Source organism: Scatophagus argus, chromosome 3 (assembly GCF_020382885.2).
Source record: "Scatophagus argus isolate fScaArg1 chromosome 3, fScaArg1.pri, whole genome shotgun sequence".
NCBI lineage: Eukaryota > Metazoa > Chordata > Actinopteri > Scatophagidae > Scatophagus > Scatophagus argus.
The window spans coordinates 27,673,052-27,699,596 of NC_058495.1; the positions used below are offsets into that span (position 1 = coordinate 27,673,052).

The 26,545-nt window shown below is 47.5% G+C and overlaps 1 protein-coding gene across 2 annotated transcripts in view; it reads left to right on the forward strand.

The window, feature by feature from the left end:
* The first annotated feature begins 4,226 nt into the window (after positions 1 to 4,226).
* dag1 (dystroglycan 1) overlaps positions 4,227 to 26,545 on the forward strand; it is a 35,558-nt gene continuing 13,239 nt past the window's right edge. The window contains exons 1-3 of one of the 2 annotated variants that reach the window (XM_046385224.1): positions 4,227 to 4,550; positions 4,682 to 4,933; positions 23,577 to 24,338. In XM_046385224.1, the coding sequence (XP_046241180.1) occupies positions 23,916 to 24,338 (423 nt within the window). In that variant the 5' untranslated portion in view covers positions 4,227 to 4,550; positions 4,682 to 4,933; positions 23,577 to 23,915. Of the gene's footprint in view, positions 4,934 to 23,576; positions 24,339 to 26,545 lie in introns of both variants that reach the window. The other variant, XM_046385222.1, reaches the window with a different exon arrangement.

Below are 26,545 nucleotides of genomic sequence, written 5' to 3' on the forward strand. Positions count from 1 at the left end.
CAAGGAACCTCGGCGTTATCTTTGATCAAGATGTGTCATTTATTCATCACATTAAACAGACCTCTATGACCGCCTTCTTTCACCTCCGTAATATTGCTAAGATTAGGAGCGTCCTCTCTCAGAGTGATGCTGAAAAACTTGTTCATGCTTTTGTTACTTCTAGGCTGGACTACTGCAACTCACTGTTGTCAGGATGTCCAAATTATTCTATTAATAACCTGCAGCTGATCCAAAATGCAGCAGCTAGAGTTTTAACAGGAATCAGTAAAAGGGATCACATCTCCCCCATCTTAGCTTCTCTTCACTGGCTTCCGGTAAAATTCAGAATAGACTTTAAAATTCTCCTACTTACATATAAGGCCCTAAATGGACTAGCCCCATCATACCTGCAGGATCTAATAGTCCCATATACTCCCAATAGATCACTCAGATCACAGAGTGCAGGTTTACTTACAGTTCCCAGAATTTATAAAAGTAGAACGGGAGGACGAGCCTTTAGCTATCAGGCACCCCTGCTGTGGAACCAGTTGCCAATCTGGGTTCGACAGGCAGACACCACCTCCACTTTTAAGACTAAACTTAAAACCTTTCTGTTTAGTAAAGCATATAGTTAGCACCAAATAAAGTGTGTAGGGCTGGTAGGCATAGTTTCACTCACCTCATGATATATAGCCACAGGTAGAATAGGTCTGACTAACTGTTAATCTTTAAATCTCTATCATAGCTAAGCTGCTATAGGCCTACGCTGCCGGGGGACACAAACATGATCCACCAAGCAGTTTCCCCTCCTCCTTTTCCTCTTCTATCCTCTCCCCTCGTCAGATTAACATGCAGTTCATTATTTTATGTCACTAACTGTGTGTCCAGTGCTCCTCGTAGTCTTGTGTCTCTCCCTCCCTCCCTCTCTCTCTCTCTCTCTCTCTCTGTATCTTTCTGCAGGTATCTCTCCATCCAGATCTTCAAGTTGAACTGTAGCCGGCTCTATGACCAACCCAATGTGTATTGTTGACATCTGCCTGTCATTCCTCTATGTACCGACTATGGGCGGGGTGGTTCTCCCTACGGGCCGAAATCGAACTGATATGATAGTGATTCTCAACATCACATAAAAAAAAAAGAATACATGAATGTTACAGCAGTTCATTATAATTTTCATTACTATAATTTTCTTATAACTTGTGAAATGTTAAAATCATATTGAGGTGGTAGCAAAAGTGAAACTAAACAGTTCAGATTTTGTTTTGCTTATCTTTTTAGTAATGTCATTTCTCATGTTGTTAATTGCTTTCCTGCCTGTACAACATCCATTGCACGTCTGCCCGTCCTGGGTGAGGGATCCCTCCTCTGTTGCTCACCCTGAGGTTTCTTCCATTTTTTCCTGTTAAAGGTTTTTCTGGGAGTTTTTCCTTAGTCGATGTGAGGGTCGAAGGGCAGAGGATGTTGCTGATGTTATGTTAAGCCCTTTGAGACAAACTGCTTGTAAAAATGGGCTATACAAATAAAGTTGACTTGACTTGACTTGACTTGACTCCTGTTAACATCAGGCTGAAGAGTCCTCGATCCAGACGTGAAGCCCCAAACCGCTGCAGCGAGCAGGTCGGCGCCTCTGCTGCCATCTGTGAATGAATCTCAGTTTGTGTGCGAGGGTGAACACGCAACGTTGTAAAGTGCTTTGCAGTGCATTTGGGGTAAAGGCGCTGTGCAAACGCAGTCCGTGTCCATTTACCATCGCCCCGCTTCACTCTCAGGCTCTCCACCATCGTCAGAACAACTGCATGTTTAGTGCCTCGCTGGTAAGCACCTGCACAGCACCTGTTGGTGGAGGGAAGAGTGTGTTTCATTCTCAGACCACCTGCCATCAAAGCTCTTCTAGGCAGCTGGACAGGCGCTTCGCTAATGGAGCGAAACCAAAGTGGATATGCCATGTGCTATGAGCACCAACAACTTGTTAAATATCATGCTTGGCCACAACTACTGATAAACTTACTGAGTTAAAATCAAGTTTTCGCTTCTGCATGTGGCCACTCGTCCCAGCATAGTCAAATGTTTCTGCAAACCACAGATATGTTAATTTTGTGTGCTTCTCACAGCAGCATTCACACAATAGCTGACAATAGCTGTCATGTCATGCTGTTCCTGTTTCTTCATCAGGAGGCGCAGGGGTCAGCAGAGGCAAAATGTCATCTTTTCCTGTTGCCTAATAAGTGTTGTAGTGCCAGAACCTAAGCGGACCGTGAGCCCAACACATGCACAACATCCATCCATTATCCATTTTCTATACCACTTATCCATCAGGGTCATGGTCCTGGAGCCAATAGGCGGGTTCATCCTGGACTGGTCGCCAGTCAATCGCAGGGCCAACACACAAAGACAGACAACCACACACTCTCACACTCACACCTCGGGACAATGTAGAGCAGCCAGTTAACCTGATGTGCATGTTTTTGGTATTGTGGGGGGAAGCCAGAGAACTGGGAGAAAACCCACGCAGGCACAGGGAGAACATGCAAACTCCACACAGAAGGGCCCAGACTGGGATTTGAACCTGGAACCCTCTGGCTGCGAGGGGACCGTGTTAACCACTGCACCACCGGGCCGCCCACAGGCACAACATACAACTGAAAATTAAAATGTAAAGAAACATAAAGTTTCAACACAACCTCATTTATTCTGGTGACCAGTCTGGGCCACCAGCATCTGTGGCAGAGGAACCAAGGAACCAACCACCCCTTGGTGGAGGCCCAGGTGAGAGACGTCAGGACGTCACTTCCTGTCACATCCCTCAGCACCTCGTCCAGACGGTGCCACTTCAGAGGTCACACACGGCTACAGGGCAGTTAACAAACAACAATTCTCATGAATTCAGTGAATTCTCTTCACATGTTAGCAAAACTCAGATGTCCTTTGGCCAGTAAGACAACATTCAAACTGGAGTGTGGAGCCGGCGAAAGGCGTAGGAAAACCCCGTCTGCAAAGCGGATGTAACGTCCCTCAGTAAGAAGCCAGCAGGACGTCAGCTGCAGGTTATTAGCGAGTAGTACACAACATTAAACAACAAAAGCTGTCTGCTTTACTGTGTGATATAACACACCAAACAGGCCTCCCCTCACCTGTCTGCCACTCGCAGGTACGCCGCTTCACACACATCAATGTCACAGGTAGAAGAAGTCACTGACAGGCCTCACAACAACATTAGTGAGATATCCTGGATATCTCAGTCCAGGGTGAACCCCGCCTCTCGCCCGTGGTCAGCTGGGATAGGCTCCAGCTCCCCTGCGACCCTGACGGATGAGCGGTATAGAAAATGGATGGATGGATGGATCTCGCTAACTGCAACAAACAGTCATTTTTACTGCAGAGACACTCATGACGCTGAACACTGACATGTCGCACAGTAGCAGCATGAAAGCCACCACAGGCCTGGTCCCACCCGGTGCTCGGGTGGAGGGCATCGCCCGGGAGAACCGCGTCCTCACCTGATATTCCATCATCATGGTCAGACAGAAATGTATTGAGCCTGCTATTTATTCAGGGAAAAAGGAAAACAGAAAAAGGTCACTTCCTCTCCGGGAGGCGAAACGGCTGGAGCCTGAGCCCCCTTTGGATCAGTCCAGACACCGTATGACTCAGTACCGTGAGGTACACCTGAACCGGACTGGGCAGCCACCACATGACGAAAACATGAGGCTTTTACAGCAGACAAAGTAGGATTTTATGAATTCACAGAACACTCAGCTGAGCTTTTATATCCAATCAAGCCTTATTTCACACAGTGCTGAACCGCTCCAGGGTCTGTGTGTGTGTCCATGCAGTCTGTATGAGCGCTCGGACAAACAAACGAGGAGGCTTTTACCCTGCTGACACACACATCAGAAAGGCTATTTTCCTCTACGTTTTGGTAACACAAAAAGCAGCTCAATTATATTCTTTTTATTTGGAGAGAGAAAATGCTAACATTTGTGTGAAATCGCGTGTTACTGATGAGTGCAGCCTCATCATTCATCTGATCCACTGCGTCCAGCTCACATGCTGATAAAAGCCTACATGATGCTCATTCACACGCCGATCAATGCCATCATCACGACTCCGCGGGGGAAGGCGCTGAGTAAACTTATTGATTTATCTGCTGGTGATTAGGACTCATGTCTTCAGAGATGGACCGCCGTCACCCAACAGGCTGCAGGGGGACACTGAAAGACGGAGGAAGACAAGAGAGGAGAAACATGAGGGACAGATGAATGAAAAGAGAGGCAGAGAGGTGGAGGCGCTGAAGAAACGGGAGAGGGGGGAGGCAGTTTGGGGGTGGAGTAATTCAGAGAATGCGAGGCACTGCCCTCCCCCCTCCCTCCTCCTCCCTCTCTCCACTCCTCCTCCGGGTGGAAATTCATCCTTCAGGCTCAGTAGCGGACATTTGTGTGCAGGACCTGGCGGCTGTGGGACGTGTCCACTCGTGGGGGTTTGAGGTCCGGCAGCAGCAGCAGAGTCTCCCGTCCCGTCGCTGGGTGTTCTGGCCGCAGGGAGCGAGCAGCTGGGATTCAGCACGACGTTCTGTGATTTTCTCTTTTTTAATCCAACATTGCTTTCTTTCTTTCTTGTTTCAACACAGTTTTCCTACTGTTCTGTAGGATTGTGCTGGCGTTTTCATTAAAAGTCCGGGCACTATTTTTTCGTTGTGAACCAGGCTTCCACCTTCCGCTGTGACTAACTTTGGACCAGCGGAGACAGCCTGTCGCCAGTCACGGGGGGAAACGAGATCTGACACCGAGCCGCAGAGCCCATATTTGTCCGCTTGGCTCTGAGGACAGGAAGGAGGAAAAGCGAGCCCTCCTGTCGCCTCCTCGGCCGCCGGGCTCCCTGTTCCAGCGCTCGGAGGACGAGAGGAGGATTTAGGCTGACTAACGGGGAGGGGAATAACCGTGGAGGAGACTTGACGGTCAGTTTCTGTTGAAATCGCGGCTCTTGTGTGTGTGTGTGTGTGTGTCGGTGTGTGTTTGTGCTCGGCTCGGTCGGTGTGTTTCTGGAAAGTCCGACAGGCGCAGACATTCGAGGAGAGAACAAACCGAGTCGGGGACACCGTAGCGGCTTGTCTCGACTGCGTGAAATTCGGGGCGTTCGGTATGACATCCGGATCCGCTCGCCGGCGGGGCTCGGGCAGCTCGGCGCTGTGGTCGGGGATATTTTTAGGCAGTCGCTGTGTTATTAGCTGGCTTGCTGGGCTGCTTATCCCAGCTACCGCTCTGCGCCCTGCTCCCTCCTCCCCTTGCCTCCTTTCCTTGTTCTCTTCTGTCTTGCGTTTGCACAGCTGAAGCCCACCAGGCTCGCTCTTCTGGCTTCGGACCCGAACAGGTGCATTTTAGAGCCAGGCCCGGACAGGCTGTAGTCCAGCAGGGCCTCTTTATGATGCGGACCGACTGTATTTCTGGGTCTATATTTGGCAGTCTGTCCCCCGAGACCTGAAATCCGAGAGAAGTCCCCGGAATGTGCGCTCCTAGTGAGAGCCAGCACGGAGTCTGACCTCATTGTTCTATTTTCCCTCTCTGTTGCCGCTCGTGCTGTTGCGCGCGAGATGCGCGCGCGCGCCAGTCCGGGTGAAGTTGTTTACCGGGTGGAGGAAGCGTGTCGGCTGGACTCACACCTCCTGATGAGCCGGGGACAAGAACCCCGAGAGCTGCGCGGTAAACAGTTAAGAAATAAAAGACATCCGCGCTGAGAGCAGGAGCCGCCGGAGGAAGTCGTGATTCCTCTCACGTCTGCTTTGCCATGGAGACGTTTGACAGCCTGCCGCGGTCTGGGGATGTGTCCTTTGACCGAGGGACAGGACAGAGACAGACGGAGAGAGACACAGAGAGGGGCTACTATGTGAGGAGCTGAGGACACAGTCTGCATTACAGTGAGCACAGCTTATGAAGTGACCTCCTGTCCCCACAGGAGCCTTACTGGTCTCAGTACATGACACCGTACTGGTCCCAGAAAAGGGGAGCTGTACTGGGACCAGTTTGTCTGCTGTGTGGGAGGCCTGTGCCCTGTTGCAGTTTGACCTGTGAGATCCTGGCACAGATTCAGTCCTCCTCCTGGTCATAGCATTACATCTTCCAGATCCAGATCCAGATCCTGAGATAGATCCAGAGTCAGTCAGTTGGTAATAAACTGATGAATTGTTTCAGTCATTTGTCAGTTGCTGCTTCTTAATGTCAGGGTTTTGCTTCTTTTCTTTGCTTTAACTGAAGGGTCTTTGGGTTTTGGACTGTTGATCGGACAAAAGAGGAAATGAAAGATGTCACTGTAGACCCAGTTTTGTTTAACAATAGAAATTAGTCGATATTGAACAGCATTGTTGTAGTCTTGTCTCTGAATGTCATCTGATTGTTCAGAAATCGTCGGCTGCTCCCCCCCTCAGGACTCGGGTGTCCTGTGATGGGCAGCGTGGAGGTTCTGAGTGGTCCCACGGGGGTCCTTGTTGCCAGAGTGAAGGCTGCCGGGAGGCCTCGAGCTCCACCTCTTTTCCTGCTGCCCCCAGTGGACGTAAATCAATAGTACACCACTCTGGATCCTCTTCCAGTGTGTTCGTCTGGTCAGTATGTGTGTGTGTGTGTGTGTGTGTGTGTGTGTGTGTGTGTGTGTAGACATTTTGTGCGAGGATCAGTGTGGTTGTGAGCACCTCGGTCAAAGTTTCCCAAGCGGTCTGTACAAAGTCTCAAAGTCTGGGAAGTGCTTAATTAAAACTGAGGTGAGGAATACGTTTCAGTGTGGATTAAAATCATTTTCAACATTTTCTACACATGGAAACCCAACATCTCCCAACACGAATTAATACCCTCATCCTCATCTGTTTGTTGTTTGCTGGCGTCAAAATTAGCAAGAATTAAAATAAATGAAACAGTCAGTCAGATTGAGCCGCTGAAATAAACTCAGTGAGGACACACAGACGGCTGTGGGAGGACACGAGCTGCTGGTCCAACGAGCTGCTGGTCCAACGGGCTGCTGGTCCAACGGGCTGCTGGTCCAACGAGCTGCTGGTCCAACGGGCTGCTGGTCCTGTTGGGTTCTGAAAAGGGCTCATGTTTAGTTGACTTTCTCTCAAATGAACTAAAGGATTTAAAAACATATTAGTGTCCCAGGCTGTTACAGTGAATAAGTTCATCTTGTTTTCTTTTGATGAGGACACACACACACACACACACACACACACTGGAATCACTTGTCTGGGTTTAGGTCCTGCGCTGAGAGGTCTGAGCTGCTTTGAGTGAGAAGACGTCCAGTTCTCATTGTGTTAAACTGTGTGTGTGTGTGTGTGTGTGTGTGTGTGTAGAGCTCCCCTCTGAAAGCCTCCTCAGTCTTCAGTAAAAGGTTGTTTTTAAGCCTAAGATGTTTACCTTACCCGGAGAGGCGACGAAGTTGCAGGTAACGGTCGTGTGAACAGGTTGTGAAGCTGCTGCAGCAGATGCAACACGTGGTGACACACACTCACAGCGAGCGTTCAGTGTGTTGGAGGACAGAAACACAGTCGGCAGGTCTGTTTGTGGTTCTTTTAGGAAACCCTGGAATGCCACTCGGCTTTTTGTCTTCAGCTGAAGTTTATGTAATGTGAGACTGTGACCCGAGGTGACCCTGAGAAGATCAGTGGCGGCTTCATACTGAACTCTCATCACTCCTGAACCACCAGCTCGTATGTGGCTGCTTTGTGTTCCACAAATAAATCAAATGTTTGCACTCACGTTTCACTGTGCTAACGAGGCTTGAAATTTTGTTTTTTATTTGTTTGTGTTTTAAATCCAACATCAGATTTGGTTTGACTTTCTTCTTAACAAAGCAGATTATCATCAAAAGGTATGGGCAGAGTCCTCAGGCACACGCCTCCCACGTCTCCCCTCCTCCTCCTCCCCCTCCACCTCCACCTCCGCCTCCCCTCCACCCCCGACTCCTCCCTCTGAGGGTGTATCTTCTGTCTGAGCTGCTCCTTTTTCAGAAACCAGTAGCATCCAAAGCAGGACTGCGTTCCACTTTGTGTTTCCTCCACCGATGAGTCTCGTGTTTGGCTCCCTTCTCTTCAAACTGTAGTCTCCTTTATGCTCAGAGATCAGGACGGTTTATTTCTTTCTTATTTCAGGGGCTAAGTGTGCATGTTGTGCAGTGAGCCTGCTTTATCGCGATTCAGATCCTTTACGCACTTTCTCTCTGCCTCCTGCCCTTCTGGACTAAAATAGGAGATGTGCAGCCTACAGTTGGCCACGATTCAGTCGCTATGAGTCACGCTCTCGCAGTGAGTGTCCATGTGCATGCAACAGATTTGTCTGAAAATAAAACAGTCATAGGGTGTTTGAAGAGCTGTTAAAGGTGAGGACTGGGCTGGTCCTGCTGCTATTCCAGAATCAGAAGGCGGCGCTCCGGTCAGTGACGTTGGTGGGTACATGCAAAGGGTCTGAGTGCATGTGGGACAGAGCGCTGAGGTTTGACTGTTGTCACGGTTTCATTAAGATTTAGGTGGAGAAAACCAGCGTCTGCAGGTTCATCTTGCTTTGCTGCACCTTCACGTAGTTTGCTGACCGCTCAGGTGGTGCTGCTCTTTCCTGGTTGCTGTAATTCCTCATCGTACGTCCCCTGTGGGTTGCGGTTCTCAGAGCCTGACAACCCGTCGGAGCTTCTGACCAAACGAGGCTGCAGAGTCAACAGCGTCTTAAGAGTCCTGATGCACAGATGCTTGGTCTGCACAGAATCATTTGTTTAGGATTCATCCAGGTCCTTGTTTGTTACAGTTCCCTCCCAGCAGCAGGATTAATCCTCCCTACGTGGGCTTGGCAGAAGTTTTTAGTGATTTGCCAGTTGTGAAATTCTGATCCTTCATTCAGCCCTTCACTTCAAGAGCTCAGATTAAGAAATAACCTTCTTTCACATGAAGAAGATGTTTTTCAGCCACTTTAGATGAACTGTTGAGTACTGGCAAAGTGACGGCCTGGAGCTCATCAGTGTGCCAGATTAAAACCACACAGCAGGAGCAGGCAAACGTCAGCTGCCTCCGTCGTCTTGCCTCTGGCAACAGTCAGCCGACGCGGATGCTCGTCTGACTTTTGCTATAGCTCTGTGGCAGTTTGCTGTATAACAGCAGCTGATGGAGCCGGGTGGCGGTGCAGCAGTCAGGCCTGGACGTCCGCCCTATGGAGGCCAGAATGAAAAGATTTGAACAAATCCCTTTTGTAGTATTTTTTTTTTCATTTTTAGGTTTAAAGATATAACAAAGTGTTCATGGTCAAAGGCCAAACTATTCCCTGGATCCTCCATGTACAAAAAATGTTATAAATGTTGGGTCGACCACATCAGTTTGAAAACTACCAGGACACAGGACCGCCTGCCAGTACGCTGAGTTCGTCCTCTGGCTGTTTGAACTCCAGACGATTTAATCTGGTGACGAGCTTTCACTTCTCCTTCTGATGAACATTCAGGATCTTTGTGCTTTCATTTAAAACTTTGTTCCTTTAAATTTGTAGCAGCTCCGAACAACTAATGGAAGTATTCTCGAGCAAGTCTTTGTTCGACTTGGTAGAGTCAGGTCTCATGTCACAGTCTGAGTTCCCGCACTTCCTGTTTCTGCTCGTGTTTGCTCCTCCTCCTGTCCTGTTGTTGTTGTTGTTGTTGTGTGTGTGTGTGTGTGTGTGTGTGTGTATGTGTGGCACTGCAGTCATTAGTTCTGGGCCATTAACTGCTTATCTGTGGACAGTTTTATTAGCCCTGTTGTTTTGGCTGCTCAGCCTGCTGGACACGGAGCCAGACGGCCCTCTGAGTCGCCCGGTCAGCCATGGAGGAATTCCCCGACCGGGCCGCGAGCCTCAGCGCCGCGAGCCTCAGTGCCGTGAGCAGATGTGTTTCAGTTGCACTCACTCCTCACAGAGGCGGGATGTGGACTCGGCCCTCGCTGCAGCCTGATCCTGGTATGCCCTGAGAGCAGAATTTCCATCCTCACTTTGCCTTGTGATGATTCTGCTTTCTGAACACACGCGCATGTCGAGGCGTGCAGCTCGCCCGTCCGTGGAGGAATTCTGCCGCACCACAAACAGCCAGAGGACGTCACCATGGAGACGTGTGGTTTGTGAGTGGGGGTGGTGGCCTCTCAACAAGTATGTTCAGCAGAGAAGTTGGATCTGCGTTTTCTTCAGTCACAGCTCAGTTTAAAATGCTGAGTGCTTGGCTCATCATGTTAACATGCGAGGAAAAATCCAATCCGACACTTGCTGCTTCAACTCTGTTTGCACACTTTGTGATCAAAAATGAATGACGACACTTGAGCAGCCAGCCCGGACGACATGCAAAGTGTTTACTGTGTTGCTCTTTTAGAAGCACTTTGTTTCATCTGTGTGTGTGTGTGAACAAACAGCTTGGCCTTTCCACCTGGCCAGGAGCTTTTAAAGCGTTGGTGGGAGACAAATACAGCAGGCTGAGGAAATGAGACTTGAGAGGAGCTGACATGTTAAATGTAACAGTCAAACACCAGCAGGTTGACTTCACACCAGCCCTGTGTGTGTGTGTGTGTGTGTGTGAAATGTTTGTGGCATGGAGTCAAATACACACAGTCACACAAGCAGGGGCTTACACATGTACACGAGGTGGTGCACATTAACACACGCACACATCCTGTACAGGTGGAGGTGAGTCAGCAGCAGCCCTCTCCTACAGCTTCACAGTGCGGTGAGGTCATGTGACCGTGTGTCTTTACCCGCTGAGTCATTCTGATGGTTGGATGAGCAGTCTGATATTGGACATTTGGATTGTGATTAAATAGATTGGGGTGTTTTGTTTTGGCCACCACTCAATCAGCTAATCAGTAAGTTGATAAACTGGACTCTGAAAAACTGGGTCACAGCTTTCCAGCTGATCTCTGACCAACAGCGTCGAGACTTGAACTTATTCAGAGCAGAGAAAGAGAAAAGTAGCAGATCTTCTCCTCAGAGTAACTGAAACCAGTAACCATTCATCAGTTCATCAATATTATTGATCAGCCTAATTGTTCAACATTCTAATCTCCAAATTACTGGTGCTTCTATCTGTTGATGATAATGTATGGTTCCCAGGTCAGTTAAATGAAGTGACACTGAAACGTGTGGACGACTCGCAGCCTGAAATAAAAACGTAGCTGAGTGCACTTGGTGCAGCAGGAAGTAAACACTCGGAGAAATGTGTCATGAGTGCTCATCTCCGAAGCCTTTTTGCTATTGTGTGTTGGATCAGGATGTCGTGAGTCACCCATTCGCCCAGTTATTCACCCTCCCATTTATCCCCTTATTCATCCACGCACTCATCCACCCATCAAGTCATTTCTTCACCCCACACATTCATCCGTCAGCTTGTCTTTTATGGCGGGCAGTCATTCAAAAAGGGACGATAGCTGTCGACTGCCAGCCGATGATTCACGTCTGCAGTGTGTGTGTGTGTGTGTGTGTGTGTGTGTGTGTGTGTGCAGGGAGGGGGACGGGGGGGGGGGGGGGGATTCAGGAGCAAGAGTGGTGAGATGATTGGACAGAGAAGGTGAGAAGGAGGGGAGGGGCTGAGACTACAGAAAGCAGAGGACGACAGGTGAGCAAAGGTCGGAGTGACACGACGACATCCTTCAGGTGTTCACTTTGACCTCCATTTGCAGCTCTGGACCTGTGAGGGGTGGGGGTGGGTGGAGGGTGTTTACAGCTCCACGGCGCATTAGAATTTAATAAAGCTGTAATGTTCAAGGGCAAAGTGTTCAGAGCAGAGCAACACAACTCGTATGGAAGGCTCACATCTCGCTGAGCTGTCCAGTTTACGATGAGATGCATTTAAACCAACGTTTCCTTTGTGAGCAGCGTGTGAAACCCTTTCTGTAGACCCTTTCATTTGACATTATTTTTGGTTGAGTCGGTTATTAGTGGTGCAGCGGCGATGTATCAGTCCGTCGTGATGAAGGAGCTGAGCTGAAAGGTGAAGATCTCGATTTACCAGTCAGTCTACATTCCTACCCTCACCTATGGTCATGAATTTTGAGTCATGACCGAAAGAACGAGATCTCGGATACAAGTGGCCGAAATGAGCTTCCTCCGCAGGGTGGCGAGGCGCTCCCTTAGAGATAGGGTGAGGAGCTCGGAGTAGAGCCGCTGCTCCTCCACAACGAGAGGAGCCAGTTGAGGTGGCTCGGGCATCTGTTTCGGATGCCCTCTGGACGCCTTCCTGGGGTGGCGTTTTGGGCGTGACTGTTGGCATAGACTGTTGGTTGAACAACGGAAGGAATCTGAGGAATTCTTATGAAAGTGATCAGTGTATTAATCTATCATGAAAATAACTTATTCAGTCATTTTCAAAATGTCAGTGAAGCGATCTTCTGTTCTGTGGCGTCAGTTATCTCAGCAGCTGTTGATGACATAGCAGCGTGTCTGCAAAAACTGCTTGTGCCTGAGTAGAAATGACAACAGTGTTGTGTCTCTTCATTAAAAGGTGAGCACCTCATTTCGTAAAGAGGCGCTTTACTGCAGTTTGTAGAGAATAAAGGCTGACTGATTCATTGGTTTGGCTGATAAATCAGGGACAACAGGACTGGAGCTCAGCTCTGAATGTGGCCAGTGGCTGTGCAGCTTCCTCCAGGGAAAATAACACCTTAAAAAGCTTCTGTTATCCAATTTCTAACAAAGATATAGTGAGCTTTGGCACTGGTCGATTAATCGGCTGTCTGCCTTTTCCTGCGAGATACCTGCCTTTGATTTCCTTTCAGACGACCTTGTGCAGAGTGAATCTTTCATATGGTACGCGTTTCACCTTCATGAAGACATTCATGCAGTTCTGTAGTGATTTTCTGACTTCTGAATTTCTTTGTATCTAATGCGTTTCAGGATATTCACATTCATGGCTATTTTCTGGGTTTTGGTCCATTAAACATTAAAGTATGACCACTAGACCACTAAGACAATATGGTGGAAGTGAATTTACCACAACTTCTAACAGCAGAAAAATGGTCACTAAAACCCTCAAAATACCAGAAGTGAGACATTTCAGAACCTCTAAAATCAGAGAGTAGGAACAGAGCAGCAGAAGGCATTTTTCCATCATCTGCTCTGTGTTTAAGTCATGAGACATCAGGTGGATTTGCTGCAGAGTTTCTCTTAAAGTTCACCTCAAACCAGGTGTTTAGCCTCTGCAGAGCGCAGCCTGTAATCAGTGCTTCTCGCCAGGAATGATGTGAATTCTGTCTGAACGCTGGGGACGAGGCTGAAACCAGCAGTGCTGTGCAGTGGAGTGTACCACAAAGAGCGAATTGATCTGAATGCTCTGACCAAATGGGGGAAGTTCCAATCAAATATTATCTGTGTTTTACAACACGGAAATCGCAGTTGCTCTGCATCATGACTGAGGCATGAGAGTGAAGTTGAACAAAGTAAAGTGTGAGCCCTCCTCCTGCTGGCAAACGTGTCCTGAACAGAGTAGAATCTGATTGTTCTTCTTGTTTTGGAGAGAGAACGAAAGTCTCCTTTGAGTTGTCCCTTAAAGTGTCCTCCCCCTGCCGCCTTGTTGTTCTGAGACACGAGCAAATTCGGCAGCGTAGCCGATGCATTAATTGTTTGCCGCGTGCTATCAGAAGCTACAGGACTGCACTTAAAAAGCCTGTCACCACTTACCCGAGAGAGGAGGCAGGAAGTCGGCAGGGCGACAGAGCGAGCGAGCTATCGCGCAGTGCAGCAGCGTGTTTGAAATCCCTCAAGACACGAGACAAACGGAGTGTGGGTGCGTGTTCGCTGCACATGCGTGTGCACGTGTGCTGTGTGTGTGTGTGCAGGGCTGTGCGTCAGGCTCACTGCTTTACATGATGCTAAATGCCATTGTTATGGTTAAGCCTGCAGGACACTTTGAACCCCTCAGCTTCTGTCCCTGTGCTGCAGATTAACTGGAAACACCAGCACGTCCCTCTGAATGTCTCTGAATGTCCTTCACTGTCTCTGAATGTCTCTCTGGCTCTGGGTTAGCAAATGCATCATGACAGCCTAGCTGGATGGAATGGTTGAGGCAGATATCAGTAAAGAAAAGCTAAACATGGATGTGGATCCCTTAGACCTGCTTTTTAAAAGAACTGTGTTGCTGATGGACAAATGATGACAACAGTATTATTCATTGTTCTTCTTCACATGCTAAGCTGCTCAACAGGGTAGCTGCATGTTAGCATGCTCACATTAGCATCAGTCTTGTCCTTTCTGCTTTGCCTCTGTCACCTTTTCCCACTCATTCCTTCTGTCTTTCCTGCCACAGGAAAGGACTGGGGTTAGGGTTCATTAACTGTGATGCTGTAAGGAAGTTGTTCCATAGGCCTGCATTGTGTTTGTGGTAGAATGTGTCCTTAATTCTTCAACATTTTGATCACTGACATGCTTAGTTTCTCCCTCCATCTCTGCACTTGATCACTTCATCAGTTTCTTTGACTTTATTGGCATCAGGGCAGTGTTGCCTTGACACAACTTTCTGCTGCACAAACAATCCAAACAGTCTGCAGAGAAAGTTTCTTTTTAATTGACCAGTTAGCATCAAAGAGGCAGTTTTGCACTTCACGGAAAGATGGAGGCTGACACTGAAGTGTAAGATCTTTTCCACGTGATGTTTCTCTGCTTCTGTTTTCTCATTTTCTTTGTTCTGTTAGAGACAAATAAGCTGTGATATTATTTATTTGTCGCTCCTCTTATCTTCCAGACCATTGTTAAGAGCACAGTTGGTTCCATGTAACTGCTTGTGGTGTGTTTCTATCACCAGCAAAGATAAAGTCAGACACTCTAACAGGCACTAACCCCAATCTTCTTTCTTGTGTTTTCATTTGCAACGATTTAGAGGGGTTTCAAGTTTGATTTCTCGTGACATTTAGTTTAATCCTTTACAACAGAGCCTGAAGTAAGACTCTGCATGGAGGTGAAAAAATTAAATGTGATGCTCACTGCCTCAGTTGATGTGACTGTGATAAATTTAGCAGGCTGAGGATGTCTTTAGCCTGTTGAGAAATCCAGGCTGTGCTACCTTTAAAACCCTGCCAGGAAGCTGGAGGTCACATTGCTCAGCCTGTCAGGCTTTCAGGCTTGGCCTGCTATTATCATTGAGATAACGAATCGAGCCTCAGAGCTGAGACATCTGACCGTGGTGGAGGGACAGGGAGGTGGGGTGAAGGTAGATACTGACAGCTGAGTGAGCGGCTGGATGGAGTCACTTAGTGGCAAAGGAAGTGAAATACTGTGGGAGTGAACAGCTTGCTGTCTGGATGTGTCACAGACAGAACAACAGACTGGACTGATGAATCCCCCACTTACAGGCTGCGAATAATCTGACTGTCTGAATTAAAGCAATGCTCTTGTAAAAATAAATATAGAAGTAATAAATCTAAGACGATAGCTAATAGTATCAATGTCAGAAATTAATACTAACCTTTGACATGACTAAACCTAAAACTCACCATTTCTTGGACAACACGTCCTCATACCTGACCACATGTTGGACGTCATATTGTTAAAGTGAAGTGGTTATAGTTTGGTTAGCTTCATGAAAAAACAATCACAATTTGAATTAAAATAAGTACATCAAATGAGTTAAAATGAGTCCGTCCGTCCCTCCATCCGTCCATCCATCTTCATTGGTTCATCCGGGTGGAGTCGTGTCCAGACAAACAGCTCAGATGCCACACTGCTAGCTTGGCTGTAGCGTGCAGCTGCATCTTGTGTGTATGAAGATGAGCAGCTGACTGTGCCTGAGGAAAGCGTCTCTGGGATGTCTAACACGTCGCGTCGCCGCTACAAGCCTGTATATAAGTTTAAAGAAGTGGAGGCTGCTGTTCAGGTGGACGTCCTGACTGATCAGCACATCTCGCTGGCTGGTTGTGTATTTATAACTCAGTGGTGCAAGCCAGATAGCAGACGCAGAGATGAGAATTGATGATCTGCATCAGCAGGGGACGAGAGGAGACGGCTATCACTGCAAACCCGTCACATACATAAATTTGTGTAATGTGGGAGCTGTGGGTGTAGCTTGTGGGTGTTGCAGCATCCAGGTCACTGCGGTACTGTATGATCAGAAGTGAACCTGTACATGGCTCACCCAGATCAGTCCTGTTTATCTGTGAGGAGAGGACAGAGCTGTTTGAGTTGTGCAGCTAAATGTGACCTGGCAGGAAGCTAAATCAAACTCCGAACACCTGAGTGCTCCTGGAAGAGAAACCCCACAATATGTTTGAGTTTCACCCTGTTGATGCTGTTCTCACATCATCTCAGTGCATGTGATTTGCACTTTGTGACTCCATCCATCTGTTTATTTATTAGTTAAATGAAATTCATGAACATCACCAGTTAAATGAATCTGTGGAGGGAAAGTCAGCTTCCTGCAGATTGTTCCACCCAGCGGACAGACTCAGAGTTCATGGCTGCTCTACACAGCTGTAACGCTGAAACGAGACACCTGTCCCCATCTGTAAACCAAGTCATGACATAAAGATTACTCATGTGACAAAAATAACTGAAGCGCCCGTCACCCTAAACAGCACAGCTTTATTTAGAATTAATTTATTGTGTGAAGATCTTTACTTAATTTTAACCCAGGTTAGTTACCCCTGACAGAGCAAGAGGGTACAGATTACCTGTGTGTGTGTGTGTGTGTGTGTGTGTGTGTGCGTGTGTGTGTGTGTGTGTGTGGTGGAGCATATAGAAGGTCTCATGTTGCCTGGCTGTCAGTTTCTGTCACAACAGCAACTGTCCCCAGCTGTCTGACTTTCTCTCTCTCTCTCTCTCTCTCTCTCACACACACACACACACACACACACACACACACGTGACCAGCTGCTCCCAGCTGCTGGTGTGTGTCAGGCCATGGTTGGTGGTCCCAGTTATAGGACTGGAGGCCACACACACACAGTTGTGTTTCCATTACACAGACTTACATTTAGCTCCTGGAGCCTAAACTAACCTTAAACCAAATCTCCTTTCTAAATTCATGATTTGCCCCACACAGTGGAGAGTCCCCACTACGTGAGTGTATGTCCCCACAACGTGAGTGTGTGAACAGGCGTATGTCCCCACAACGTGAGTGTGTGAACAGGCGTATGTCCCCACAACGTGAGTGTATGTCCCCACTACGTGAGTGTGTGAACAGGCGTATGTCCCCACAACATGAGTAACACATACCCACGCCTTGAATCAGCTGCTATCACACCAGAAACAGCCTGAGGAGGACAGACAGAAAACACAAGTTCAGCAGCGTGACTGGACTCAAATGTGATAACTCGTGCTCCCTACACATACTTTAACAATAATTGTGTTTTCTCCTCCTCTTTTTTCTCTCCTTCTGTCTCTCCCATCACCCCATCTCTCTCTCACGCTCTCTGATTGTTAAATCTTTCATGTTTCATTTTTGCCTCAGTTGCAGTGTTATAATTAGCCTACTGAGATGCGCGAAGCATCGCGGCACTTTCCCCTTATGAGCTGTTAGCCTTCATACACACTCTCACACACTCACACAGACACACACACACTCTCTCCCAAGGCCTATGATCCTTATAAGCGAGTGAGCGAAAGCGCTGATGCTCAGACCTTCCAAAACAGGATTCTAATCAAAGTGGACGTGTGTTTGGCTGCGTTCGCAAAAGAACCGCAATTCCCATGATCCTGCCCCGCTGGTTTCATTTTTATTTATTTATTTCTCTGCCTCGCCTCAAATTAAATCCTCATTTCGAGGAACTTAAAGCACACGGAGTCCTGCGGGGGACAAAAAGTCTGTGTGAACAGGAGGAACACGCAGTGATATGAAGTGTGTTTTCAGGCGGCAGGATGTTGTTCTGTTTCTTTCAACTCAGTCAAGTTCACGTTTTATCACAGTTGAAGCAACAGAGAAGCGGATGTTTGTAATGTACAGGTGTCATGTGGACAAGCTGCTGGATGGTGATTTAGTGGTAGAACAGTCTTGTTTTGGATGGAAGGATTATTTGGCGGATAAGGATCTTATTTTTGGAGACAATAAAAGCATCCCAGTCGCCGCAGGTTCCTGTGTAACTCGAGAAAACAAACCTTCCCGATGTGTTTAGGGAACACTGGGAGGTCCGCAAAAGCCATCCTGCAGTATGCCAGGTCACACTTTGAACATCTGGAGCTGAAAATGGCAGCCACGCCTGCTCGGTCTCATGCTACAATCTCTGTAGGTCAATATTAGTCTCAGAAGTGATGACTGCCGTCCCTTTCACAGGCTCACATTTCTTCTTCATCTGTGCCTCATCCTGCACGTCCACCCTGATGCGTGTTCTTAGTTTCGAGATGGCGTGTTTTATGAGTCAGGTTCACATCTGCTTCCAACCGTCTGTCACGCACACGTTTCAGAAAGTTCTTCATCGCAGCCGGTGCGAGTGAGGAGCGTCTGGACGTCTGGCAGCTGCAGGCTGGAGCTCTCAGGTTCTCCTGTTGACTCCCACCACTCCGCCCTTTGGTTCTGTGACCTACCTGCCATCGCGAGTCAACACTGCATTCCCCTTGCTTGTTCTTTGTGGAATTAAGAAGTTAATTTGCCTTTAATTCAGATTTGGGTGGATCGGTGAGTGAATGTATCCCCCATGAACATTTAATTCTCATTTGAGTGCTATTTCACGTCACAGTTTAAGCTGCTGCAGCCAGCAATGTTATGTAAATGACCACAAAGAAACACACACACACAGACTGTAAAAGAACAACGCAGACTTCTAACATCATCTCTGTGTCCTGTTCTGTGTCCTGTGACCGTGGGGGACTAAAGGGTGACAGGGACCACTGCAGCGTTTCATCCTTGGAAAGCTCTCTCTGATTGGCCATCATTAATGTCTGTCTGTTGCAGTGTTTCATGTGTTGATGTCCACAACGTTCTGCAACAATCACACCAGTCCAGTCCAGTCCACACCACTGACACTGACTGAAGCTTTATGTCCACAGCAAACTATTAAGCCACTACAAGCTGACACCAAATAATGGCTGTAATCTACAGGAGAAATAAAAGTAAACAGTGGTTCAGTTCAGTCTTTCATTACGTAACATGAAGACCACTTTAGTGTCAGATCTTATTTTTTGTCTGTTAATCGTTCAAGGTGATGTCCTCAAATCTTCTCATTACTGAGAGGCTGAAAACAGAAACAAATGATCTCATTATTTAAGTCATTTGGGATGTTTGTCAGGCGTGTAAACATATTTAAGCTTCACTGAACTGGTTTGCAGGATGTCGTCCTCTGTCTGTCTGTGGTCTTCAGGTGACCTGTGTTGAGGTTTCAGGTTGAAATGTGGATTTCCTCACTCCTCAGCGACATCTTTCCTCCCATGGGAGTGAATCAAAGACTTCCTGGAAACTGTGCCTTTGCTGCATCAAGAGCTCCCTCATCCTTCCGCGTCCTCCACCCCGTCACCTCCTTTTCATCACGCCGCAGAGACAGCAGTCTCATGATGTCTCTGTCTCCACCAGCCAAACTAAAGACGGCTGTCAGCACTTTGCAGAGGAGGCTGCAGTGTGGTGTTTGACTGTGTTTTGTCGAGAGCGTCCTGCAGCTGAATGATCACAGCTTCTGGAAGCAGTTTTACTTGGTACAATGTTGAAATGTTGTGCTGAGTTTAATTAAAGTGAAATCGCTTTCGCTCTGCAGCAGATGTCCTTCATGAAGCGGCTGCAGGTTGACTGATTATTTTCTTGTATTTATATCTCTGAGAGTTGGTGAGGAGCTCAGCATACGATTCTCACAGACGATTCTGCTGTCACTCCTGACTTTTGTGAAGATCTTTTGTGAGGGCAACAAGTCTTTTACTGGTTTGGGTGAATACTGGATTCTGATTGGCTGCGGGGTGTCAGTCACTGTTCAGCTCTCTGCTCCAGGCTGAGCCAACAGCACACATGGACCACCATCTCTTAGTGAAAATCTTCACACTGATCCGGGGACAGTAACCGGGGATAGCTGATAGTCTTGTTGTTAAACATCCTGTTGGATTATATTTATTGTTTGTTACTGACTCTAAATGTGTTGGCATCAGTTCAGCTGAATCGAACAGCTGAGCGGACTACAAATGTCTCCTGTTGTATCTCAGACTCGTCATATTTACCGGAGAACAGGTGTTCCACTGCACTGGAGCCTTATGGGATGGGAACAGTGGTTGCGGGTATTAGTCAAACCCTGAGGTGTTACCGAGGAAACATGTCCTTCGATGTGTCCATAGTCAGGAATTATTGGACTCCATGGAAACACCTCAAAGTGCCCGCTTCATAAAACACTTCAGCTTCAACACGCAGCTTCCTGCCTGCTATTAATCCAAAATAGGAAATGCATCTGCACTTTGCTAACTTTAGATTTCACATTATGTACTGTAACTGACAACAGATGATCTCCCACATCGTCTCTCCTGTGCCCTCTCCCCCATTTCCCCAGCCAAGTCCACTTGTCACCCTGCAGTGGAGGAAGAGAGGGAGTGTCCAGCTGCTTATTTATAGAGACGTCCCGGAGGCCTGATGGTGGAGGTGGTGATGTTCTGCTGCTATATTTATCTTCATTACTGGAGAACAGTCACATTTACAAAGAAAACAAACAAAGCAAAATGTTTTTTCTGCTTTAATATTCTGTAAATCAAACCCTTTGATTAACAGCCACTGGCAGACTGCATTTAACCGGCATAGCTGAAGCTTGTAGGAAGTCCTGAAGCTTTTCTGGATGGCAGTCTGGGATTCGGTCCCTTCTTGAAGCGGATTTGATGTGACGTCTTGTTGTTGTTGTCATTGCACTTGTGTTACGTTGGGCTTGTTTTGCACTGCGGTGCCTCATTTGTTTTAGCGGCGCAGCTGTGGTTTTAGAAAAAATAAATTAACCTCCCGGATCCTTTTATTTCTCCTTTTTTTCCTAGCAAATCATCAGCTTACATTAAAACACAGTGAAAAACAAGGCTTTGACGTATCCTTGACTTTTTAATTTACAAAACCCTGCTGCAGAAGTATTGAGGATTAACTTCATTTTGTATTCAGCTTCGTTCAGGCTCTGGGCAGAGGAAACTACCTTTGTATTTAATCAGAATCCCAGTCTATTAGTCTGACGAGTACACCCTTTTAATTATCCCTGGTTCTGTGAAGCAAATACAACATGAAGCCAATTACTAAAAGGTTGCTTTTGAACATGCTGCTCAGCTTCCCTGCATTTCTTTTTCTCCTCCTTCAGTTTGAGTCAGAGTAAATTCTTTTCTTTTCAAATTCTTTGGTGCAAAGCAAAGTCAAAGCCAAGATTTGAGTGCTTGTCAGTTTCCCTGCTCATCGTCCAGCCCACACAGCTGAAATGTGATCAGCATGTGGGATCGTCTTCTGGACTCTCACTCCTCCGGCGCCATAAAGCTCGACACTCACTGGTTAAGTAATTTCAGGGCAGTAAGAGGCTCTGAAAGGCCGATAGGAAGAGTCGCACACACACACACGCACACACACACACAAGGTGAAACATTTCTGTTCAGAACAAAGGTGTCGTCATGGCACCTGGTCAATGAGTTTCAGCCGACACGCTCAAATACTCACACTGTCAGCAGCTGGTCCCGGCTGGCCCCGGATGGCCCCGGCTGGTCCCGGCTGGCCCTGAGCTAACTGGTGATCTGTTAGCTGTGAGCGATGTTAGCGATTCTCCCCAGAGCCAGACACACACACACATGTGGTAACTCGCCATGTCAAGCATGTGTAACAGCATCTCAGAGTGGTGGTTCTTTGATGTTTTCAGCCAATCAGGAGGCAGCTGGAGGGGCAGGTGATTTGCCTTGTTTTCTTTCTCCTTCTGTTTCTGGATCTGGAAACCTGTCATCTTCTTTTTCTTCTTTCTGTCTGGCACTTCCTCTCCAGTCTTCGACCTCTCACCCTCCCTCTCTTTTCCTCTCCTCCTGTCTGAGATGTCCTCTGCCTCCTTCCTCAACAGTCTCTCTGTCTGTGTGAGAGGAGGTGGGTGTTTGGGAGTGTTGTCGGAGGTGTTGACAGCTGTCTGTCCCTTTTGGAGGAGTATATCTCTTGTCTCTCTCTTACCTCTCCATTCTCTGTGTTGACATTTCTTCTTTATCCAGCAGCATCGGCAGCTCTGTGCTCTTTCATAGCGACGCTCCCCCGCCGTCGTCAGCTCTATTGTCAGCCGATGAATAGCCAGGCTGTGTTTTTGATGAGGTGAGTGAGGAGGAGGGAAATAAGGGGCCTTGGAGGCTTTGGAGATTTCAGAGAGAAGGTGTGGCGCACCTTAAGCCTCTGGAGGAAGTAGGAGGAAAGAGAGGACAGGAGGAAGCAAGAACAGCAAAGAAAGCTGTGCAAGCCAGAAAAAGTGAAACTTGAAGACATCCTGAGACGGAGAGAAGCAGTGAAAGAATAAACAGAAGCATTAAAATAAAAGACGTGATAGAGTGAACAACAATGAAGACGGAGGAAGGGGAAATAGGAGGGATGTTGCCCCCAGCAATGCAGTTGAAGGTAGCGGACTTGAAAGGGATGCAGTTTATCCCTGGCAACCATCTACTTTCCAAAGGTAAAACTTTAATGCTCCAGATAGTGTTTGGAAATAATTTCAAGGTGGCGTCTAAGAGAAATTCAGAGTCAAAATCTTTCCGGAAGCTCAGAAAAAAATCTAAACTAGAGTGAGGAAAGAAGAGTTCAAGGTGAATCTTTCTCTCCTCTGCTTCCTGAAGTTGACTCTTTGGATGAAAGTTGTAACAGCAGGGAAACGTGACAGATTAAAACCAAAGTTTTGTCCAAAGCCGATGCACGGCAAGGGCGAGGTAGCAACAACAAAGAGTCTTTCTAGTTGGTCAGAAACTACCGAGGAGGCCTCGTGTTGTTGTTGTGCAGGAATTCCTGCAGTGATTTCACTTTCTTCAGCGGGCATCTGCTGCAGGGCAGAATGGAGTCACAGTGGGGGTCTCTCCCTCCCTCTGCCTCTTTCCTATTCCCTTTCATTCTTTCTGTCTATCGCTTTCTTTGTAACGAAAGCCTCCGGGGAAATCATTTGTGTTGTGGCACACACACACACACACACACACACAGGAGGGGATCGTCTTCTGTATGAATAACAAACCTCTGAGTTCAGCCCTTCACACACACACTCAGTTTGACCCTTCTCACAATAGAGAAGGTATGCATTCATTAATGGTTCCAAGAAAGCTTTGACTGGTTTGGCATTGTTGGCTAATCCAAGGTCCCATCGTATATCACCTTCACTCTCCCCTCCATCTTCTCTCACTCCATCCCTTCCTTCCTGCTCTTTCGCTCCGTTGTAACTGGATAACCCACCAATGAGCAATTTGTAAAAAGACGTGTGAGCTTGTGAGAGGAGGCCAGAGTTGTTGGAAGAACTAATCAGATTACTCCACAGCACTGATAATATTATCCCCCTCCTTCCCTCCTTCGTGATGGATTTTTGCCGACAATGAGATTTGTGGTGCATGAAACAGTTTAAAGGGCTGAACTTATCAAGGGGATTGACTTTTGATTGGGTGTGCGTTGCTTTAAGCTCAGGTGTTTTGGTTGTGACGAGACTGAGTATGGAGTGGTTAGAGGCTGCTCTGGAAGCGACTGAGCTAACCATGTCTTTGTCTCTCTTGTGTGTCTCCCTACAGATCTCCAAGGTGCTCGGCACAATGGGACTCCTAAACCTTTGAGGGGCGAGCACAAAGGAGAGAAAGGAAGAGGAAGAATAAAGCCAAGGGAGGGGAAGAAGAAGACAAAAGAGGACGAGGAGGAGCTGCAACAGAAGAAGTGGGGAAGATTGTTGCCCGGCACCAGGCGAGCAGGAGAGTGGGCGGAAAAGGAGTGAGAGGGAGGGAGATTCGAAGGGAAGGATTTGCTCTATTTGCCAGGGGGGTGCATCCTCCACCCATAAGCCCCCCCCCCCCTCCTGTGTGGACATTCTCCTTTTTATTTATTTTTTTTTTTCTGCATCAGACAGACTGACAAGAATGAGCAATAAACTAAGTTTGGGAGGCCTCAGGGTGAGCAGGGGCCTCGATTTGAGACTACCCAGGACTAGAGCCATACTACTGGGCTTGCTTCTCACCACAGTGGCCTGGCTCCCTCCACCAGTCAGTGCAGAGGTGGAGATTGATGTGTTGGGCGACATGGTGCTCATGGAAGCAGGTGGAGAAGGTGAGAAGGTAGGCAAAAGAGGCGAGCTGGAGGCCTCCATGCACTCCTCGTTCCTTCAGGAGTTCCAGGAAGCAACAGAAGGTATCCGGGCCATGGCTGCAGCCGTGACTGGTGAGACCCAGGAGGGCACAGCTGCACCCACTGCCTTCCCGGACTCCTCAGCGGTGGTGGGTCGTATCTTCCAGATGAAGGTGCCAAACAAGGTGGAGGATGTTATCCTGAGTGATATTGTCAAGGTGAGTCCCAACATCAGCAGTGTGTTCATTCTTTCTTTTTTAGTTAATTTGACTATGTTTGTCCATGTCTTGTGTTCTGCTGAAACTGTGTTCCTCATTGTTTGGGGTTTAGACCCACAGAGGTCTAACCTCCTCCTCTTTCCATAGCTGTCCCAACAGGAACACATACCAAAATATATATTCTTTTTACTGACAGAAGTAATGCCCAATAGCACTCATTCATTTGAAGTCATTCAGAACAATGTGCCCTTTTTCAATTGCTCCACATTTTCCGTGATGGCCAGTCTTCTATGATACATGTAGCCTCATATCTGACTCTCCTCCCACTCTTCGTCCTCCATCTCTTCTACTCTTTCTTCCTCAGTCTTTTCCCACCTATTCGTCCTGCTCTTCCTCTTCTTCTCCTCAGACTTCACCTCAAGCCATAACAGATTGATCCCATCCTTCTCCATCTCTTTGCCTCCACCCTGCCTAATGGCTCACTCTGTCTACATACACCCACTTCCACACTTAGTTGTCACTTTGAGCTCCATCCTCCTGTCCTTTCTTTACTTCTTTCTCTCTCACTCCTTCGGACTAAACCTTTAATATTGTACACTCCTTTCCTGTCTGTCCTTCACCTTCATCACATCATCTCCATTGTCCAGTCATTGCTAATACTCATCGATTCCTTTTCCTCTTTTTCGTCTTTATTTCACTCTTGTCCTTCACCTTCCCTCCATCCTTGTTTTCACCTCCCATGTGTCCATCTCTCTTCCTTTATGGCCCTCCATTTCCAATTCCTCCTCTTGCGTCCTCTCCTCCCCTGCCTCCGTCTCTCTTTTGCTTTTAAGTCCTAATTCTCCCTCCACACCTGCTCCTCCACCCCAGTCACATCACACCACATCATATCAATCAAGTTCTCCAGTGATGAGCAGCATGAAAATATTCTCACACTTTTAACTTCCCTAATGAAACCTGCTGTCAAGTTCACTTCAAAGGACGCGAATGCAGGCACGGGACACACGGGAAGGGAAAATGAACAAAAGGTAACTTCAGTAAACTTACTCAAAGTGGTAACAGCAGCAGGCGGCTGGAAGTCGAGGTAAAAACAGTCCAACAAAGAATAATCCCAGCGAGAGCAGAGACAAAGAGACAAGAAAAAAGAAATGCAGAAGAAAGAAGAAAGAAACCACAAGACGCAGAAAACCCAGAGGACCTGAAAGAGGGGAAACACATGGACTGAACACAGGAGAGGATAATCAGGGACAGGTCAAACTAACACAGGGACAAAGACAGGGAGGGTGGAGCAAAACGTCACACATGAGGAGAGCGCTTACAGCAACTAAACACCTGCAGCAACATTTGAATGGACGGAAGTGATTCAGATTTCTGTTCAGTTTTTATGATGCTCTTAACTGAAGAGTGGACAGGGACCAGGACTGAACAGGGACCAGGACTCATGGAGGCTGATCCATGTGCTTTGCCTGCACTGCACAGTTTGTGTGGTAGCTACAGATACAAAATCATCATGTTTCTTCTTCTCGTCCACTTTCTTCTGTACTCTCTTCACATCTCCTTTCCTCTCTTTTCTTCTTTTGTCATCATTCTCGTCCTTTTTCCCTTTTTCTGCACCATTTTTTTCCTGATCCGACTGAAGCGGTTTCTTCTTTTCCTGCAACCATACCCTTCAGTTCCTCCTCCTCCTTTTTCTTCTCATCTTCCTCTCACTCCCTCCATCACTGTTTCCACCACTTCCTCTGTCTCTCCTCCCTCTCCTCTCCATTTTTCCCATGAGCTGAAGCTGTTCTTCCAAACCTGATTTAATCTGTCACGCTGTAAGCTTGGGGCTTCCTATTAGCGTCAACAGGAGTTGACAGTGTGGGCAAAAAAGCCAAAAAATGGGCAAGGTGGAGGAAACAGTGAGGAGACAAAGGACGGACGACGGGAAAGGAAGCAGCAAGCGAGACCATGAGCAGAGAGGCTGCAGGATCACCTTTTAGGAAAATCTACCATGCACAGTCCTGTCGAGGTGTCTTCCAGAAAGACTTCCGCCGCCTTTGCTTTTGGACTGTCGGCCTGATATCTACACCTTCAGAGAGTTTGTTTACTTCCCCGTCTATTTCTAATTTTGGCTCTACAGCTGCTCTCTCCTCCATTACAAATTTCAACACTTTGCCCTTCATCTTCCTCCTCCCCTTCTCTTTAGATCCGAGTCCCCCTGCGGT